Consider the following 20,138-nt stretch of genomic DNA (forward strand, 5'->3'; position numbering starts at 1 on the left):
TTGTTGGTAATGGAGCAGATGTTGACACACTGCAAAGGTAAACGTGACTTATAGTTTTAGTATTTAAATTGTTTGGGCTCATTTACTTTAAATGTTTATAAAAAATTGTGAACAATATTTTACTCTTTTTTTTTATTATTTTAATAAAGCTTCACAATTTATGCAAACAGTGGCGCATTTATCTGCTTAGTTTCACACATTGTTTTTTAATTATATATTCAAATCTTTTAATATAAAATATTTTGATGTTGTATTATATCCCATTATAAAACATTAAGATTGTTTTAAATGAATTTGAATTATTATTTTAATTATATTTAGTATATTTTGTTTTAACCGTTCGTCATCAGGGCTCATATTGTGAAAGGACTAACCGGAAGTCTTCAGCTCGGTAGATTTGAACCGGCACTGGCACACAGAGGATCAGCTGCTACAGTCCGCTGGCTTCCAGTGAAGTTCAGCCTCTGCGCGGCGGCTCCTTTGGAACGGCGCGCGCGCGCTGAGACGCGTCACGTTATTCGTCGGAAGTTGACCGCACCGCAGTTTGAGCCGCGCGCGCCGACAGCAGACGGCGGCGGTGCAGCCTGCAGGGACTCTCGCCGCGGTTAACGACGCTCGCTCCTGGATGTAACGCTTCATAACCCTGTTTCCAACCGGCAGCAGCAGGGCACGCGCCGAACGAAAGTTTCCGTTTGTTTGTTTTGTCCTCTTGGATGACCGAGAGCGCACTTGGCGGTGGCCGTTCCTTTCCGCGAGCTGACCGGGGCTGCGGACGCTGCTGGGTGGCTGAGATGCTTGCTCGTGTCAAGTTCCAGGTGTGGAGGTCAACGACGATGTCGGGGGTCGCTGGTTTTGGGAAATGATTACTGGCTGCATCGACGGTGAAATAATGGTCAGAAGATGCCTCGTGACGTTCAAACCGTTCAGGTAGGAGACAAAGCGGCAGATGTGTCCCCGTCCCTCAGCACGTGCCTGCTTCACGCGCGTTCACCTTTACTCAGCATCCATCCTCTCATCACCGACACACATGTCCACTTCCGTAGTGAAGCCCTGGAAGAATGCATCGCAGCGGGGAGGCTGTTTACACACGCACACACTGAAAGGTCTGTCTTTCTGTTGGATCAGATGGATAAAGAGACTGGACAGACATGGGGGGGGGGGGGGGTGCATGCATTGCTGGTTGCTGTTTCTTGATTTGTCTTTGATTATGAAACTGGAGATTTCTTCACATCAAAGATACAATTAATTCATACATTCCCTCTCTGTCAAGCAATTTTAGGTTTATCAATGCACAGCGTCACCACTTCCTACACAACTCATGTCAGTCATCTTAAAATCCTACAAAGGTCTGAGCTAAGCAGGGATAAAAAAAATCTCCTAGATGAGTTTGTTTATTGGTTTTTGTGAGAAGTCCAAAGCTCCTGCTGGACCCTTTCACACTTCTGTCTTCAGTTTTTTTCGTTTTTTGATAACGCAACCAATTTAAAACCAGTCATGTTTCAAGGCGACACCCCAACCAAAAAGAAATCTAAAGGCAAACTAAATTAGTCCAATTTAATCCAAGCCATTTCAAATTAATTTGGGGTGCATTCAGAGCAGATTAGACCATTGGTTCCGCATCATTTGGTCCAGATGGAGCCCTGATTCTTACGTTTGGCCTGTATTCAGACCACCTTTTACCGGACATTCAAGAACCGAAGCTTGTAAACAAAACCACATGACTAGAGATCTCTTCAGTCATTGGCCATAAATTATGAGTTTGGGCAAAGAAACGAGAGAAAGAATAATGGAAGTCTTGTGCTTTGCAATCCTTGTCAAATTTTATATTTCGCTGCCAGTTTTGAACAACATCAGGTACACTTTTGACTTTGGTACAGCGGAGGCATGCTGCAAGGCGCCTACTGAGTAGATGGCAGCTAAGACTGTACGCTGATGAGTGTTTATGGCATACTGGATGTTGAAAGAAAAACCACGATAAGCAATGTGGATCACGGTCAAAGTTGTTTTAATGAGCCTCTATTCATCTGACCACATGTCTGAGTTGCTGGAACCGTTGCCATGGTTTCTATGTTCCTACTTTGCCGTTTTGTTCCAGTTGTTCCGCTCTGAGCACGGAACCTATTCAGCCGGAGGAAACTCGGAGCGAACAGAAGCTCAGTCCAATCGGAAATGAACTGAGACCACCTTGGTCCATTGATGATCAGATTATCAGAAGGTGAAATGCCAAAGTGTTGAAACTTCCTGGAGAACCAGACCCAGAAAAGTCTGCCGGTACTGGTTGGATTTGAGAGAAAGAAAATAAAACGCACAACAGAAGAACATCTGAAAAACGAGAAGAAAAGTTGATCACTTTAAAGTTGCGGAATGATATAAGCCAACACTAGAACATCTGAGAAATAAAACCTTGTTAGTAACTGGAAACTGACATAGAATGAGTATCGTACAGATCGCGGATCAGCCATGATCCTTTGCCCCCTAGTGTGACAGCATCACCTGTACGTTGGAAGAGAGTGCTACTTTCATTGTCCTTAAGAATACTTCACAATACATGTACCACACACACGACAATGGTCCGTTTTCATGACGTCCCTTAAGGTGTTCGTACAAGCCTCAAGGGAACTGCAAGACACACCTGTGCTAAGATGCAGCTGCTCCTCTATATGACTCTCCGTGGACCCAGACAACCCAAAAACATGCAGAACCCGTACGGGTCAACCCTCCGTACGGTTGTGACTAAGGCTTTACCAACACCCTGAGCCATGCAAAAACAACTGGCCTAAATAAAATTAAGGTTTTGTATGATGTATTATTAAAGAAGAGTTCATAGGAAAGGTTTCTTTGAAAACAGCAGGAATAACGCCTCCAACAAGGCTCATCCACGCTAGTAAGGGTCTCTCTACCTGGGGCCAAAATCTGATGAATGGTGTGTGTGTGTTTGCTGATAGCTCATCTCTCCCCTGATCCTATTATAAGAAGTGGAGCGTTTTTGCTTTAAGCCTGTTAATTAAAGACTTGTCAGGCAGGACCAGAGCCTCTTCCTTTCCCATCACCTATCTAGCGGCACTGGGGAAAAACGGCTAAATGATAGGAGTAGAAACAATGGCCCTGGGAAAGCTGCCGTTCGCCCACATCAGCTGATTTTGCTTCTTTTCCTCTCCATCAGTCACCCTTCCTTCCAAACAAGGCTGCCTTTAACCCTGTTCTATTCACACACAGACCAGATTCATTATTTGATGGATGAAAAGAATATAAAAGGCGCACAAAAAGACCTAATGGTTATCTGTTAAATAAACCAATTTTCTACCACGTCCTTTGTGTAACCCCTTTATCTTTGGTAACCTGCTGCTGGCCTCACTCGCTTTATCTCCCTAAAGTAATAAGGCTCTGAGGAAGATGATGAAAAGCAAACAGTAGGTCATCTGAAGAGAGTCTACGTTTGTTGTAGGTGAGGACAGATTTTGATCTTTAGCCTTCGTTGACCAGATGAAGCTGGATACGTCGAAATAGGTAGAAGTAAGCTGTAAGTGTTTGACGGGCTCATTTTCATGTCAAATGATGGTCCGTGTTACGACACGGGGGCCGCCTGACAGTGATCGAGCTGTTCTAATATACCCTGCAGGATGGCTAAAAGGAGGTGTGTGGTGGGGGGGGGGCATGCTTTACTATTTTATAAAACTACAGTTTCAAGGCAGCGACAGAGTTAAATGTGTGGGATAAATTGGTATAAAGCTTTACTGTATTTACTGAATTCTTTGCAAACTTTAGGAAGGGGTACGACTTATACTCAGGAACGAATTAAATGTGTTTTTCTTTTTAACCCTTGTGCTATCCTAGGCACACATTGGGAGTTGGGTCATCTAGACCCACTAGACAGTGCGCTGAACCTTTTTTCTTCAATGATTTGTGATCTTCACTGGTGTCCATGGATTACATGAAATCTTTCTACCTTTATCCACCTTTGTCATGGTAGGGAGAACACGTCAATGTAAGGGTGGGGTCATCTAAGATAGCACAAGGGTTAAATAAATATTGGCTCATTTATTCGTTATTTCCCCACTAACAACCGCTAGAGGGCGCTATAGGTGTGTGCATCAGTATTTGCTACGAACAGAAATGCAGAAGCGCCGTCCAAAGCAAATATGGAGGAGAATCTGACCGCTCTCCTAAACATTATATTTATCTTATTAGCATTGAGACATTATTCTTATTTTTCTCTCCTCAGACTAATGCGGGACAACAAGTCCTCAAACTGGGTCACAGATAGGGAAGTTCCGCCAAAAGCGCCATCATTCAGACGCAGCACCTGCACTAGATGGTGAAGCTCACCATCCTGGGAGAGTCTCTGAATGCATTGATTGTAAATGAGATGTAGTCGATGATCACATCTGCAATATCAAATTTATGAACATTTTTTTGGACATGGATTGAGCATCAAATCTGACATACCTCATAAAAGAGGCAGTGGACGCAAATGTGACCCGTCGCGAGTTTCTCCCAAAAGTATGACTAATATGATTTTTTTTTTCTTTATTATACATTACAGTCCGAAAAATACAGTACAACCTTTGGTGCAAAGTGAGGGAAGATTTGCCTCACACTAGAACGACCACTGACATGCTGGTGTAGGTACCATAACCATTCGGCCTGCAACAACCGTTCATGGTCCTTCGAGTAGTGCTGACGTCACATTATGTGATTGGCTGTCCGTTGGTCCGATGACGTATCGGATAGTGATTGGTCTGGACAAATTACGAGACTACCATAGAAGAAGAAATAATGCGGTCCGTTGTAAACAAACAGAGCTCTGATATAGAGCAAGATTATCTTCTGAACGTGCTTTTATGATTGTTTTGATTATTATTAAGTGCATTTGCAGCCGAACGGACTGTGAACCCTTCTTCAAAGCACCTTCCCTGCCTGCGAACATGAAGCTATGAGACTCCAGCTGCTCAGCTCAGAGACACGGTTCACTTGTGTGGAGCAGCCGGTTCATTCCAACAGCCACAGATCTTTATACAAAGTGGGTTGTTGCAAAATCCCTCTATAAACACTACAAAGAATAATGTCAGACACAACTTCTGAAGGAGAATGGCTTCAGGTCACAAAAGGAAATGTGAAATGAAAATTTGTAGAACCCGATCAGATCTCCACGCTACGTAGTTTGTCCAAGTGGGGTTACCGTAGTGTGACGTTATCCTCAGTCGAAAGGACCCCGAATGGTTATTGCAGGCCGAATGGTTTGGGTACCAACACTGGCACTTTCAGTTCAGAAGTATAAATCTGACTGCAACCTGCAGAAAAGCCCTGCAGCAACATGCTAATGTCTGCAGGTTGGCATCTTTCTGGATGTGTGAAGCTTTCACATTTTTTTTATTTTTTTGCTTGCCTCTTGATTTAAATGGAAAGCTCCCACTTCTGTGCTGTATGCTTTATAGGAAACTGGAACTGACTTTGTTCTGATGCTAGCATGATAGATTCTCTGGAGACTGCCACCTTGCAAACCTCACGAGAATCCAGCTGCTTTGCATTGTAAGCATTTGTTACACAACAGGAGTCGAGATGAATAATTTGTTTGAATAAAGTTGGCACAGCAGAGATCAGTCTGTGTTTGAATCTCATTTGGAGGAAAACTGTGCAAGACAGTGTTTCATCAGCTTATCAGGGTGGAGTGACGATTCAGTCCTGCTTTGAGTCACCTTCTGGGTCCAGGTGAAGGCAGTGATGGATATTGTCCGGGTAAAAGAGGCCTTTGGGTTTTGCCATTGTGTTCCTAATTATTAAAGATGACGATGATGATAATTTTTTAATAGAAAATAATGTTTGGTGTTTATGACATGGATTTATTTAAGTTATTAAAAAAAGGCTATGAAGAAAATTCCCACCCTAACCCCTAACTACTAAAAAACTGTAGTGCGGCACTATGTAGTGCCCTGAATTTTAAAAACAATTTGGTCACCATGCTCACTTTTACTGCTTGCTTTTTTTTTTTTTAATGGCGGATATGATGGCATCGATTTCACAAAGTTAAAATCTAATTGATATGACCGTTTTGCGACGATTATTTATAAGTCCAATGTCTTTTGAAAATAAAAATACAGTTTATTGGTAAAAATTGTTCAGACGCAATGCATTATGGTCTATATTTGCCAATCTAATGTGCATCGATGCACACTGTTTTTTTTCAGGGACTTCTGGGAAAATTCTAGGGCAATCCATTTTGGAATTGTAGATTCGGATAGGACTACAAAATGGCGAACGCACTATGTAGTGAGTAGGGAAGGATTTCGGACACAACCCATGTGACCTCCCATCACCCAAAAACTATTTGTACACCTTTAGAAATTCCACAGTGCCACTAGTGGTTGACTGAAATACAGGCCACAGTGCAATAAAACAGAAAAAAATAACAAAACCCAAAGCAAACCAAAACCATTTTCCAATCCAAACCAAGAACAAGAATGGCTCCAAACCATTGACTATACATGGGAAAAAAAGGGCTGAGCCAGTGTGATGTCATCCATAAAAAATGGTTAACTTCCAGTTCTTACAAGCAAGTTTTTTCAAGATATGCAGATCCCACCATGTTGGAGCCAATTGTTGTCAGTAAGCAGTGATTGGTCCAAGTTGGTCTAGGTCAATGTTTCTATGGCAACCACTCTGGCCAATCAGGAGTGAGCTTGTTAGAAGTCCACAACTTACCTCTTGAAAGCAGGCTAGACCAAATTAACATTATCAAGAATATAGTAAAAAAAAAATAAGGTATCTGGACCAGAATGGTTATCGTGACCAATAGTATCGGTTTATTTCTCTATAGAGGACTGCAGGATTTTGGCTTCTTGGAGCCCAGCGGGTACTTCCTGTTTGGAAGACCAGGGCGATGGGGTTACTCAGTCCAGTTCTCATATACAGTCGATGGCTCCAACATCAGAGGTCAAGGGTTTTGTGTCATGATGTCTGTTTGGTTTTGGAGTTCCTGGAGGTCATCTGGGCAGAGACCCTTTTCATGCATGATGCATCTTCTTAACCCCATTCCAGGGTCACTGGGGTGCCTGAGCCTATCCTGGCTGCTGGTGAAGGCAGGGCACACCTGGACAAGTCGACTGTCCCAGGGCGGCAGAGCCACCTCCTTTATGCTAAATATTAAACAACTGGTCGTCGTTCATCCACGGCATCTGTAAAGCTGAAACACATTTTTCAACGTTTTTGTCAGTGTCGTGGGCCTTCGTCTTCTAGTAGAGTTTGATTAATAAAAAATGATTGAGCAGTATCTTCTCTTAGAGAATCAATTCACTTTGTTATGTCCATGAATTTATACTCCTCTAAAGTAATTTTTTAGACAAAACATTTAAAACAAGGCTAAATTAATTATCTGTCAGTAGTTTACCCCCACTTTATTTTATTTTTTTAGGCGATAGTAGAAATAAGTTCCATCAAGATTAAAGAATGAAAATGCTGCAGCCTTTCTAAAAAGGATGAGAGTCTGCAGGTCTTTTGAGGAAAAAGCTGCACCTGCCTTTAGAAATCAGATAAATTATGAAATTCATTAGGATTCCTGTGCAGCTGTGATCAGCCTGCGGTAATTATGTTCACTACACACTCAAACCATCATAATAAAGACTTTTTAGTGTCAACATCTTCCTGTATTGTAAAGCACATCACTTTGCTTATAAAGAAGTCCTTAAATTCACCTGAGTGTGCCGCATAGAGACATCCATCTTGGAGAACTGCATCCCCCCGATGTTGTGCCAAACCACCGAGCTCATCTAATTTCTCGTAGCATCATTAATTTAGGGAAGTTTGTTTGCGAGGCAGGAGAGTCTCTCGGTTTCAGGCGATGCTGGGAAAGTCAAGCGTGCTGGCTGTCGTCTTCTGAGAAGACGACATTCCCTGCTCATGTGGAGACAGTGGTTTGGTTTCTTCCGGATGTTTGGCCTCATGAATGACTCACTGAATCTTTAGCTGTGCTAAACCTAACCTCCACGTCCCAAAAACTTCAGGGAATCAGGGCGGACCGATTCACTGACCAGAGATGAACAACCGCAGATGCTGTTTTCTCCTGGATTCCTCCAAGTCTCGGTGTCTTTTCATCTGCTCTTATCATCTTAAAAATATTTCAAGAATTAAACATCTGATGTCTAAGCAGGACCTAGAAAAACCAGTTCATGCGTTCATCTTTAGGCGACTTGACTAAAGCTACAGACGCAACGAGCTTGTGACGTGTGTTCTAGAATGGGTGAAATGTGCATTCTTGAACGTGCATTTGGCCCATGGTGTTCATAAAGGACAAGAAGGGAGGGGCTTTTTCCTCTTTTCCGACTGTTTATTAGCAAACGTCCTACAGGTGGAATAGGCTTGGTGCAAAATGTCAAAGCGGTGAGTCTTGCTCCAGGCTTTTTCTTTTCACAGCTCTAAATTAAATGAAGTTTTAACTTCTCTTATCCCACAATGGGGAAATATGTTCTCTGCATTTGACCCATCCCCTGGGGTAGCGGTGAGCTGCAGACGAGCCGCGCTCGGGACACGACAGTTGGCTGGGGAGAGCGGGGATTGAACCGCCAACCCTTCGGTTGCTGGATGACCTGCTCTACTGCCTTGTGATATGTGAAAAACAGGGCGTCACAACTCCCACCTGGGACAAACCGCTATCATTAGTGTCTCTGCCACTATTGATTTTCAACCGGTTGGCATGAATTACAGAGGACACCCTCCTTACGTCAGAACCGAATCTGAGTCCCTGACTGGTCAGAGTTCGACCAGCTTTAACTTTTAACGCTCACGTTTTCTACGTAGAAACTGTAGTAGAAACGTGCGTGGCTAACCGCGATCGCAAGAGTTCTGAACGCGGAAGCCCAAAATGCACATTTACATTGACTTCCGTTGGAACTGGTCGCTTGAACGTGCGTTCCTGAGGCCGGTGTGAACGGAGCTTAACTGTGTTTTAACAGGACGACAAAAAAAAGTCAGGAAACTGCATAGGCCGGCACAATAAATCGCAAATTTATTGTTATCGCAATATGCATGTCGCAAAAAAACAGCGAAAACTCGCAGTAAATGGTTACTTAAGGCTTGGGTTTGGGTTTATTTAAGGCAGAGATTTGATTCTTTTATTAAAGTCTGCTGACAGATTTCTCTCTGAATCTCAATTCATTTTCCTTGCAGATGTCAAACAGCAGATGACAGACGTTTGACACAAAAGAGGCTCAAGAGATCTTCTGTCTGTTTTCACATTTTGACTCATTGTCTAAAAATGAACAAAATAAACATCACCTTGATTTATTCAAATGGTTAAACCTGAAATCTCACATCTCCGCTGCTCGCCTTTCCATTCATTTGTGATTTCTAATCAGTGATGCAGTTTTTCTGATTTCTGCAGCCCATTTGATCCAAACGTATCTGAGCTGAAAAAGCAGCTCGTATCTGGGAGGGTTGCTGGTGTGATTCCCATCGCCTGGCTGAATATTGGAGCATTTTTATGAGAACGTTAGACCATCTTTTACAGGTTTCTTTTTATGCAAATGCATTAAAATGATCTGATTTTAGATTTACAAATTCAATTAATACATTTCCACAAGTATTTATTTTCTAATAAATTGTGTTTTGATATTCATGTAGAAGGATTTGAATGGATGGATGAAACGTAGCAGTGAAGTTGTTTTTTGCCTGAAAAATACAAGAGATCCTCTAAAAAAATCAAGTGCAAGACTTCATGAATCAATCAATAATGCATGTTTTTACTGTGAAAATGGATTTGATAGATTGACCTTTTAAACTCAGCCCTTAGAGCCCAGCACATCATAATGGATTATAGTTTTTTAAACCTTGAAGTAAAAAAGTTTTCTTGCTTTAGATCAATAAAGACAGAACCTCCGTGTTTGAGTAAAGATGTTGTGGTAGCATGAAGCTCTCCTGAAATGTATGGAATCCTTTAGGTTTATAGAGGTTTAGAACATGGGTTTGTCTTGGTCTTGTTTGCGTTTTGATGGATGGATGCTTTAATGTAGTCGGTGCTGTTGAATGTCAGAGTTCAAGGAGGCTGAACTTTGAATGTGGAGACCTGCGCTCCACCTTCACTTCATAGGGAGCAGCACAAACCAAACGGCTGACGGGGCATCGCGCCCCACTGGAGGAAATTAGTGGTTTAAAGCCTTTACAGCAGTTGTCCCCAACCTTTTAAAAGCCGCGGACCGGTGTGACGTCATACAACGTTTTCATGGACCGGTCTTTAAGATTACAAGACGAACTCTGTACTTTTATTTTGACAGGCATATCATTGTACATCGCATAGGTCTCAGTATCCTCTCCCCTTCTCACACTCATGGTGCAAAAAAGAACTGTCTAGTAAATGTAGCTTTCAGGGGTTTTGGGAAGTGGAAGGCTCCTCTTCCGTCTCCGTTTTCCCCTTGGCAAAGAAACTTTCCAAAGATGTTTGTTTTTTACTCATGCTGCTAGCTCCTGGGTTTTATTTTAGCGGTAACCTATCACGTGACCAAGAAGAGCGCCTTGGCCTGTGGCAAGAGTGACGTAACATGTAACAGAGAATCTGGCTATTTTTCAAAATAAAACATCTTTCAGATTCCGAAATAAATTAAACAGAAGTAATGTAAGTTATTTATTCTGGTAATAAATGACTCAAGAACCGGTACCGGTCCATGGCCCGGGGGTTGGGGGCTGCTGCTTTACAGCAAAAAGCCCAAAAGGCTGATTTGATCGATGACTTTACTACCTTAGTCACAATTGCTCTTTTGGGTGGATTTGGTCAAACTTATGTGGGGGACATGGGTGACCCACATGAAATATTAAGGCCGTAGACTGCTTGGTGAACCTATAGAGAGAAAATGTATGTGCAAATTTTTTCAACGGGCATGCTGCCCGTGTTTTCCGCACTGTAAGCCACACTTGAAAGCCTTGATATTAAAAAAAGAACAACAGTCACCTTATGATCTGGAGCATCACTATATATTAGGGGTGTAACAATACGCTAAAATCTCAATTTGGTTTGATTCAGAGTTTCATAGGGCTCAGTTCGGCACATTTCGGTTTTGTACTGCTGTTTAACAAATCTGCCTGATATGAACTGCTATTTTATGATCTATTATTTTATTGTTATTTATTGTGTGTGTTTTGCTGCTGGACACATGATTTCCTCCCTTGGGAGATTAATAAAGTTTTAATCTATCTATCTATTTTCGGTATTTTTTCAGTACAAAAAAGGCAGAAAGAAATTACTTACAAACTGCAATAAATAATATTGACCCATGTAGGTGATCTGCTTATTAAAATAAGAAAAATTATTAGCTGCCAGGAACCAAAATCTTTGGATACTTAACACTGGCCTGAAAAAGAAAACATTTGAACTTGCACATTTTTTTTCTTGTAGACCTGATTGTTACAGTCGATGCCGTTTTAAGTTCATTAACAGGTTAGATGTGTTACTGTGTTACGCTATCTTTGTGTAACAATGTCAACACACAGCAATCCACTTACCCAGCTGTCTTTTCCCTTCATGGATGCTGACAACAAGGCGAGCAGCTGGGGGGGGAAAACAGAAAAAACATACCGAAACAGTACTGAAGTGAACCGAAACTGCCGTACCGAAACGCTTCGGTTCAACTGCGTGTATCATTACACCTTTACTATATATAGATTAATTATGGTTGTTTGGCCACGTAAACTGATGGAGAGGGGTCAGCAGATGCTGGAGCGCATAGTGCAAAGAGGTCGCCGACTTTCTGCACAGTCAAGAGTCACAGCTTCATGGAATGGGTTTCCATGGCCGAGCAGCTGCATCCGAGCCACACATCACGACCTAACCCACGCTGCCACTGGACTCTAGAGCAGCAGAGACGCCTTCTCTAGAGTGATGAAACACACTTTTCCATCTGGAAGAGTCTGGGTTTGGAGGTTGCCAGGAGAACGGTCCATTTGGGACTGCATTGTGCGGAGTTTGAGATTTGGTGGAGGAGGAATTAGAGTCCTGACCTGAACCCCATAGAACACCTTTGGGCTGAATTAGAGCGGAGACTGAGAGCCAGACCTTCTCCACCAACATCAGTGTGTGACCTCACCATTGCACTTTTGGAAGAATGATCAAAAATGTCTAGGAACACTATTTTTAACCTTGTGTACAGCGTTCCCAGAAGAGTCGAAGCTGTAAAAGCTGCAAAAGGTGGATCCACATCATATAGACCTCTGTGGTTTTATATTAATGGGACGGCACTACAGTTCAAATGCGAGTCAAGGCAGATGAGAGAATTCTTTTGGTTTCTATTATCTTTACAAATTCTTCACGATACACTTACCACACACACAACAATGGTATGTTCCATTTTCATGACTTTACTTGAGGTAGCCACACGAGCCTCAAGGGAACTGCAAGACACACTTGCGCTCCCCTGAAGATGACCCTCAATGGACCAGGACGCCTCAAAAAAACCCCACAGAACCCGTACAGGTCAACCATCCTGCACAGGTCAACCTCCCTTATGGCTGCATGCGACTAAGACTTCAGTCTTTACATTCATCACCAGGACTGTCAATCCCACTGTTAAAAACAAGAAATATTCAGTCTCCTGATAAATAAATGCTACCTCTTGGCAGATAGGATACAGGACAGAGCAATTACAGTGATATGTTTTGCCTCTAGGTAACCTCATATTTCGAGCTGCCAGCTTTTATCTTTGAGTCTTTTCTTCCTCTTCCTGTTTCCATGTGTTATATTAGAAATCATGACCGTTTGGCCGGCTGTGCATTAAGGGATAAACTGTGCTCTTTTCTTCTTAGAGCTCTCCTTCATCTATGCCCAGCGATAAAATAAAAACAGCAGCTTGTCTCAAGTGGCCTTTGGCTTTGCGATTCTTCTTTTCTGCTTGTGATCACAGCTTTATTTATGGTCTGCCTCCTGGAACAGATGCTTGTGTTTTCTTCCCTCCTTTAACTCATTCGGTCCCATAGCAACCCTCTCCCTCCCTCAGTTCTATGATGTTGATGCTTATCTTGCATAACTGTCAGCTTTTTCTCTCTTTTTCTGCTACATAGAGGTTTGAGTGAACTGCTTTTTTTCTAATTTCTGCTGTCCGTCTGTTTTCAGGATATTTGTGGTGGGAGTCGGCTTCTTCAGCCTGTGTTTTCTAATGACCTCGTTGGGGGGGCAGTTTTCAGCCAAAAGACTGGGAGACTCTCCTTTCACCATCCGGACAGAAGGTAAAGACCGCTGTGTGTTTTAAACATTGTGATCGTTCCACGAAAAACTGCAACTCCCCACAGTTCGTGTCGCAACGTTTGGCTGATACTGACAGGAAAATATTAACCTTTTTATTTTATTTGGTAAATCTTCAGGATATGCAAAATTATTCAACAGGACTCATCGAAAAAGATCAAAGTTCAGATATAAATAGAAAAATTGAAGCAATATAAAGTATTTACTCTGAGGTGTCGTGGTAGTATTATTATTTTTTCTCCAAAAAGCCAGCAGATGCTCCCTGAGCCGTAGCCTCCATGGCTTCAGGCTCTGTGAGCTCCAACCTGTTCTGGGAAGCCAATGAACAGCCTCCTTTAGTAATGAGTCTGGAATTGAGAGCTGGCATGAACAGCTGATCTGGAGGCCTCAGAAGCTGCTGTTGGTGTGACGCTTCAAGCCATTGAAGCTGGTGATCGACCCAAAAGCTGACACTGATACTGACTTGTAGCATTCTGAACGGTCGATAAGTAACTCTTACTTTGGCAGTAAAAGTAAAAATATTAGCAAATACATTTCAAATAAAACAAACTTCAACACGTTCATTTAATGCTGTGTAAGCAATACTATGTTCAAGAGTAAAAACAAATGTCAAATAAGAAATGAAACATCTCCCGAAATATTGACTACAAACTTAAATTGTTCCAGAAATAAAACAGAATAACCCCCCCCTTCCTCATACCCGTTGCTGAGAGCTCTTTGTTTAAGCAGATCAGGGAGCAAATTTTGTGCGCCACCAATAAGATCTTTTTCAAACAGCAATTTTTTTGTCTGCTCTTAATTTCGCAGCGATTTAAATGAAGAAATACTCAGAAATGCAACCATCTTAATTTACCTTAAATATGTCCTCCATCTTTAGAAAAGCTCTACAAGAACATGTTAAAAGCACCAAAAACTGGAATTTCATCAGAGTGGGATTTTATATAAAAAAGTAAAACCCCCCAACACAAAATTACTTTTGTTGTTTGAAGTTCAAACAGGAACAAAAGGTTCAGAGTTCTCAGGCTCAGTTTAGATCAATCAATCAATCAATCAATCAATCAATCAATCAATCTACAGTATAATAAGAGTTTGACAAGTGGCACGTTGAGGTGGCACAATATTCTGTCAAATGCATAAATCCTCATCTTTGACGGCGTTTGGGGGGTTTAAAGTTGATTATGTCCGAAGTCTTGAACATTATCCTGCTCCAATCTCGACTCAGCATCAGTACCAAATCTATTAATAATCTCAATAGAAACAGAGAAAAACCGACCGTCCAGTCCTGCCGTGTGATTTTCTCTCAGAGCTTCTCATACTCTGTAATCTCGGTTTGCTTCCTTGTAATAAAACAGGGCTGACGGTCCCTCAACCACACATATGCTTCGACCATATTCTTCGTGGGTTATGCTACTAGCTAGCAAATCTACGACTAATGTTTACAGAATGACGATATGGTTCTCTAGTCCCAGTAAGATGCAGAAAACTGAGATCTTAGTGATTTTTGGGAAATTTAAGTTTGTTGACGTAACTCCAAGTTTGACCACATAGTAGCTCACTGTATTAAGATAAAAAAGGAAAAAAGCTAATTAATTCCAATTTACGTACGTACTCAAAATACCAAATATTAGCTGATTAAAGGATTGACCCCAATTTAAAAATACTTTGAAAAATTCAAAAATGAACCCAGTAATGAACAAAGTCCAGTACAGCTGCTCATTAGCAGTGTTAACTTTAGTGTTATGTCTGACTGCTCTGAGAGGATTTTTTTCTGATCAATTCTGAGATTTAAAAAATGATAACATAAGAGATGAAGGGAAATATTCTGGAGCATAAGTGCATTTATTTTTAACTTGTTTGCTAGACTTGATAAAAAACTTTATCTACACACAGATACAGTGTAATAAAACGTGTTACTGTACCTTTTTAGTGTATAAGAGAACTGGAGTGAGTGACTCCGCCTCCCTGGTGTTCCAAACAGGAAGTGGCTCCAAGAAGCCAAAATCCCATTGACTTCTATAGAGAAATAAACGGCTGTTACTCATTCTATTGTCATTCTATTGGTCAGAAGAAACATTCTGGCTCTCAAACCTTTTTTAACATCTTCTTGATAATCCTCTTTTTTATTTCATGTTTTTTTTTTTCAATCAATAAGATTCCTCTATAAAAGTAGGTGGAGCCTGCTGGCCCCCATGTCCAACATTCAAAACGATCAACAGAAATGTGGTGGTAGGGGTGTGGCCTTCCAACAAGCTCACTCCAGATTGGTGAGACTGGTTTCCATAGAAACTATTACTCAGACCTATTCCTTCGATGGGCTGCATGGTGCCGCAGTGGTTAGCGCTCTTGACTCACAGCAAGAAAGCCCCTGGTTCAAGCCCGTGCATGCATGGGTTTTCTCCGGGGGAGTCTGGCTTACTCCCACCGACCAAAAACATGCTTTATGCTGTCCAGGATGTTCCCTGCCTTCGCCCGCATGTGGTCAGGATAGGCTCCAGCAGCCCCGTTACCCCAAAAGGGTTAAACAAATTAGAAGATGAATGATGAACTGTTACTCAGACCGATCACTGCTCACTGCCAGCGTCTGGCTCCATCATGGCGGCGTCTGCATATCTTTGAAAACATTTTGTAGGAACCAGAAGTAATCCATTTTCTAAAGGTGACATCACACCCACTTGGTCCAGTTCTCGCATACAGTCAATGTGTTGGACACTTGATGCACAAGTTGCTAAAATGCAGTTTGGTGCGTCTGCACGCTGCCTGAACTCGAAGCCTTTTTCTATCGCATCAGAGAAACGATCCAGCTGTGTCACATGACCTGAGTGGGAATTGACCACCGGTGGAGCAGCAGACAAGGCTCCAGTCTAGTCTCCAGCGGTGCGAGGTGTGAAGATTGAATGTCACATCATTTCCATTGCATCTGAGCGGCGTGCTCATCTTCGAGTTAATCTGCTGTGATCCCTCGAGGCCTTTTCACACGTCTGTATGGTCTGCAGCGGCGAAAGCTCGTCCAGTTATTGTAGGCAGGCGACCACGGGAAAGACCAAGCCGGCGTGCGTGTCAGGCGTGAATCATGGCCGTGTGGTTCAGTCTGACAGACGGCACGGAGAACAGGTGAACAAAGAGAGACGGAAAGATGAAAGCTATCATTCCAGAATATTCCAGTCCTGCAGATTATTTTGGATCCATCCGCATGTGTCTGTGTTTCTTAATAAAGTTTATTTGATTAATCAGCCTTTTTTTTGCCACAGCAGGAGGCATCTTGCTACAAACCATCCTGAAAATGTAGTTCTCCACAGGGGTGAACTGTGTGTGTGTGTGAACAGTTTTGGTGCTTGACTCTGAACAAAGACAGCTAAGATGACGTTCGTGTTCTGTTTCACTCTCTTCCTTTCTGTGGTCCTCTTACTGGCATTCGCTCCCGTTGCTCCTTTTTGGTGTGTTTGTGACGAGCCGGCTGGAAATTGGCTGTTAAATGGGGCGACGGCGGCAATGCGGCGACAAGATTGAATCCAGAGAGACCGAGAGGCCAATCCATCTGCTGGATGGAAAATCAGGCCCGCCGAACAACTGGCCCTTTCATTAAGCCTCCACGCGCCTCCTGCAGGGCGGCGCGCACGAACCTCAGCCGGGCGCACGCACGCACACGGGCGGCGGTCGCATGCAGACCCACCATCCTGCTTCTGTTTAAGTCATTTTAGAGAAACCATGTGAGCAGACCAGAATATCTTCACTCTGAACGAGCTTCATTTATGGTTCTTTAGTGTTCACCTTCCTGAAAGCTTTAGTTTCTTTTCCCACAAAGAGAAATATGCTTAAAGTCATTCTTTGTTCTCTCTATTTGGCTTTTTTTGTTTGTTTTTTTGGTTAAAAAATGATAGATCAAATCAATCTTTACTTAAAAATAGCTAAATTGACCCTTAAATCTTTTTTTTTTTTTTTACCATGGCCAAGACAGGAAAAAAGATGTAACTGCAAAAAAAACAAAAAAAAAACTCTGCAATTAAAAGAAACGCTGCTGCAAATAAAATTTTAAAAAGCAGCAAATAATAAAAAAGACTACTTCACATTCATCCAATAAACTATTTTTACCCACACCTTTTTTTTTTATGGCCCGATGCCAAGTCCTGTTTCAATACTTTTATTACACAATTAAAAAATGAACAAATTCAATGAACAGATCCAGGTTTTCCCCGATTTTTATAAACATTTATTTTAGGATTTTAACACTTAAACAGTTCACTTTAATTCAAAATAATGCAACTATTAAGTAGAAAAATATTGAAGTAATAAGTAGTAAAATTATAGGTAATATTTAGTCATGTGAGGAGGTTTGTTGACTGTAGCATCAAGATTTTCAGAAATATTTAACATTTTTGCTCAAATGTAGTTCATATATATAAAATGACTTCCGATACTGTTGATATAGCATGAATATGACGATGAGTAACGGTTTTGTTTTGGATCACTTTTTCTCCAGAGTTTGCACTTTGCAGACGGTCCCTTGGCAACCGTCTTACTGCCGTTTCTCCATTTAATTCCCATTAAAACGTTTGTTTTTTTCTTTTAAACGTTTTTGTAGGTCGCTGTTTGTGTTAGGACACACTCATCGAGACACTTGCTGTCAGTTTCAAACGTTTGTTATCAGAGTCGTTGAGCCCGGAAGCCAGACTCTGTGAAAATGCGGCTAACGTTACCGAACCGTTTTTGTGCTCAAACTGCTGCTGTATTCTGCTCCACTTTACGTTGTGATCTGTTCATAAGACATAGACTTCCACTAGGTCATTTATTTGTAATAACTTGTAATAGAAAGTGCTGATCAAAATAATAATAAAATAAATGTCTGATCCCTGATCAGGAGGCAACATTCGATTCCAATCGAGTCTAAAACTACGTGATCAGATCGGGACAGCCCTACTAAATATGTCAAAATTTTGTTTAATAAACTAACAATCGATTTAAAAAAATTAGGAAAATTTAAGCTGACCAGAATTCAAAACTTGTCAATTGAAGTGAAAATAGTCAATTATTTTGGCAGTAAAACCAAATTTGTTCAGTTTTGATTCTCTTTTGTCTATTCTTTGTTTTCCTGGTGTCAGAATTCTGACTGTACTTTCTTTTTCCTCCTGTTTGTTCTGATCCGTCTGCCAGTTTGAGGCTCCCTGTGAGCTCTGAACCACCAGCTGAGTCAAATAACAGGCCTAGAAAAAGACTCTTTGTTAGAGTCACCGTCTGAATTGGACCTGTATGATTGGGTAATTATCTTGTAGAAAAACTATATCTTTTCTTCTTTTTTTTGCCCATTTTTCTCCTTTTCTTCCTCTTCTTGCCTGCAGCACATTGATTGCTTCAGATATTCTGTGTTTCTTCTGGTAATAGAAGTGTTTGGCATCAGTGTGCACAGCTTCACTGCGCAGCTTGATTTGTGCTTAAAGTGTGACGGAGGTTTCGGTCGGAGGTGAGATCCCGAAGGAATACAAGAGAGTAAATATGAGGGAGGTCATCAAGGAAGACAATGGAGTAATGTGCTGGAACAGACTTGGAGGACTGCCAGTCCTGAATACTTAGTGTCTTTGCAAATATGAACTACAGCAGAATACAAATCTATTTTTACATTCACAGTGTCAGGCTCTTGTTTTCTCATGACTTATTACAGGTTTGGCTTCACAAAAGTAGATAAATCCTGTTCAATTCTGAGTCAAATCTGCAGCTGTTTAATATTTTGTCGATTAATTAATTGTTTAGTTAATAAAGACTCACACTTTAGTTGTGGAAAAATAAAAATGTTTGCAGATTAGATTCTGTCCGAAACTACGATGAACATAATTTGTTGAACAAACCCAACAAAAACCAGATTCGAGTTTAAACTAGATTATCTATCCGCCCATCCATTCAGCCACAAACGGTAATTCTGCCAAAGAAGAAAAATTCTGAAAATATGGAACAATTACATTTTTAAAGGTCCTATATTATTATTTTCTTAAGCCTTTGAGAGTAAATTATATCCATATGATAATATATTTTTGGCATACTAGCTCATTCATTTTCCTACTTAGAAGTAAGACGACTCGATCTCTGAGGCTCCGCCTTTCTCTCCTTGTGGGCGCCACCCATTTCATGACGGCCTCGGCAGCATGTTTGCATTTTACCCACGAAAACAAACAACATCCGAACTTTTGCGAAGACGGACGTTCATAAACAGTCAATGGTTTCATCAGAACTAGAACATGAGGTTCAAATTACGGAACTGTACTTATAAGGTAACAGACGCACAACCGCTTTCCTTGCATCCCTCTGGCTCTGACGTAGAAAGTATTCTTCCTCTTTGTGGGGTCACGGCATAAACGTTTGATGAGAATGTTGATACAGAGGGCGGGTCTTCTTACCCACTTTTCTATGGACCGTCGGAGAGATCTTCAGTTCCTCATAAATCCACGTCCGCTGTGAAATCCGCTGAAGGTTTATCTGTTCTCCGACCGTTTCCTCCATCAGTGCTGGCGTCGCTGAGCCTCGCTGCGGTGGTTGGGCGGTCAGTCATGTCGGTCAAGCCGGGAATCGATCAGTGATGATGTCACAGAGTCTGGAATTCTCATGGAGAAAAATCTCTGTTTAAATAGAGTTCTAGCCGTCTTTGTTTTTTCTGAGAAGCCGTTCTTAAAATGGGGAAAGGGCATTTCTTAAATTGGTTCCTGTTTTTTTTAATTTCAGTTTTATGAGTTTTCACGTCGGAGCCTCTGCACAGCCGTTACCTGCTTTTCACCGTTCAAACGCTGATCCTCTGCTTTTCTCTCTTAAGTTATTTAACGTTGCCTTGAAGACGTCGTGTCGCTTCGCTTCAAATAAACCAAATCAGCAGAATTTCATCCCAGATTGTGCTGCAGACTTTCCAACTCGTATGTTCAGGCTGTCGTTTTCTCACAGCGGC

General features: G+C 41.7%; 1 protein-coding gene across 2 annotated transcripts in view; it reads left to right on the forward strand.

The window, feature by feature from the left end:
- Positions 1-396: 396 nt before the first annotated feature.
- The window catches only part of mgat5b (mannosyl (alpha-1,6-)-glycoprotein beta-1,6-N-acetyl-glucosaminyltransferase, isozyme B), a 161,068-nt gene continuing 141,326 nt past the window's right edge, over positions 397-20,138 (forward strand). Inside the window, exons 1-2 of one of the 2 annotated variants that reach the window (XM_023954032.1) lie at positions 397-927; positions 13,088-13,200. In XM_023954032.1, the coding sequence (XP_023809800.1) occupies positions 860-927; positions 13,088-13,200 (181 nt within the window). In that variant the 5' untranslated portion in view covers positions 397-859. The remainder of the gene's footprint in view (positions 928-13,087; positions 13,201-20,138) is intronic. The other variant, XM_023954031.1, reaches the window with a different exon arrangement.

Source organism: Oryzias latipes, chromosome 1 (genome assembly GCF_002234675.1).
Source record: "Oryzias latipes chromosome 1, ASM223467v1".
Classification (NCBI taxonomy): domain Eukaryota; kingdom Metazoa; phylum Chordata; class Actinopteri; order Beloniformes; family Adrianichthyidae; genus Oryzias; species Oryzias latipes.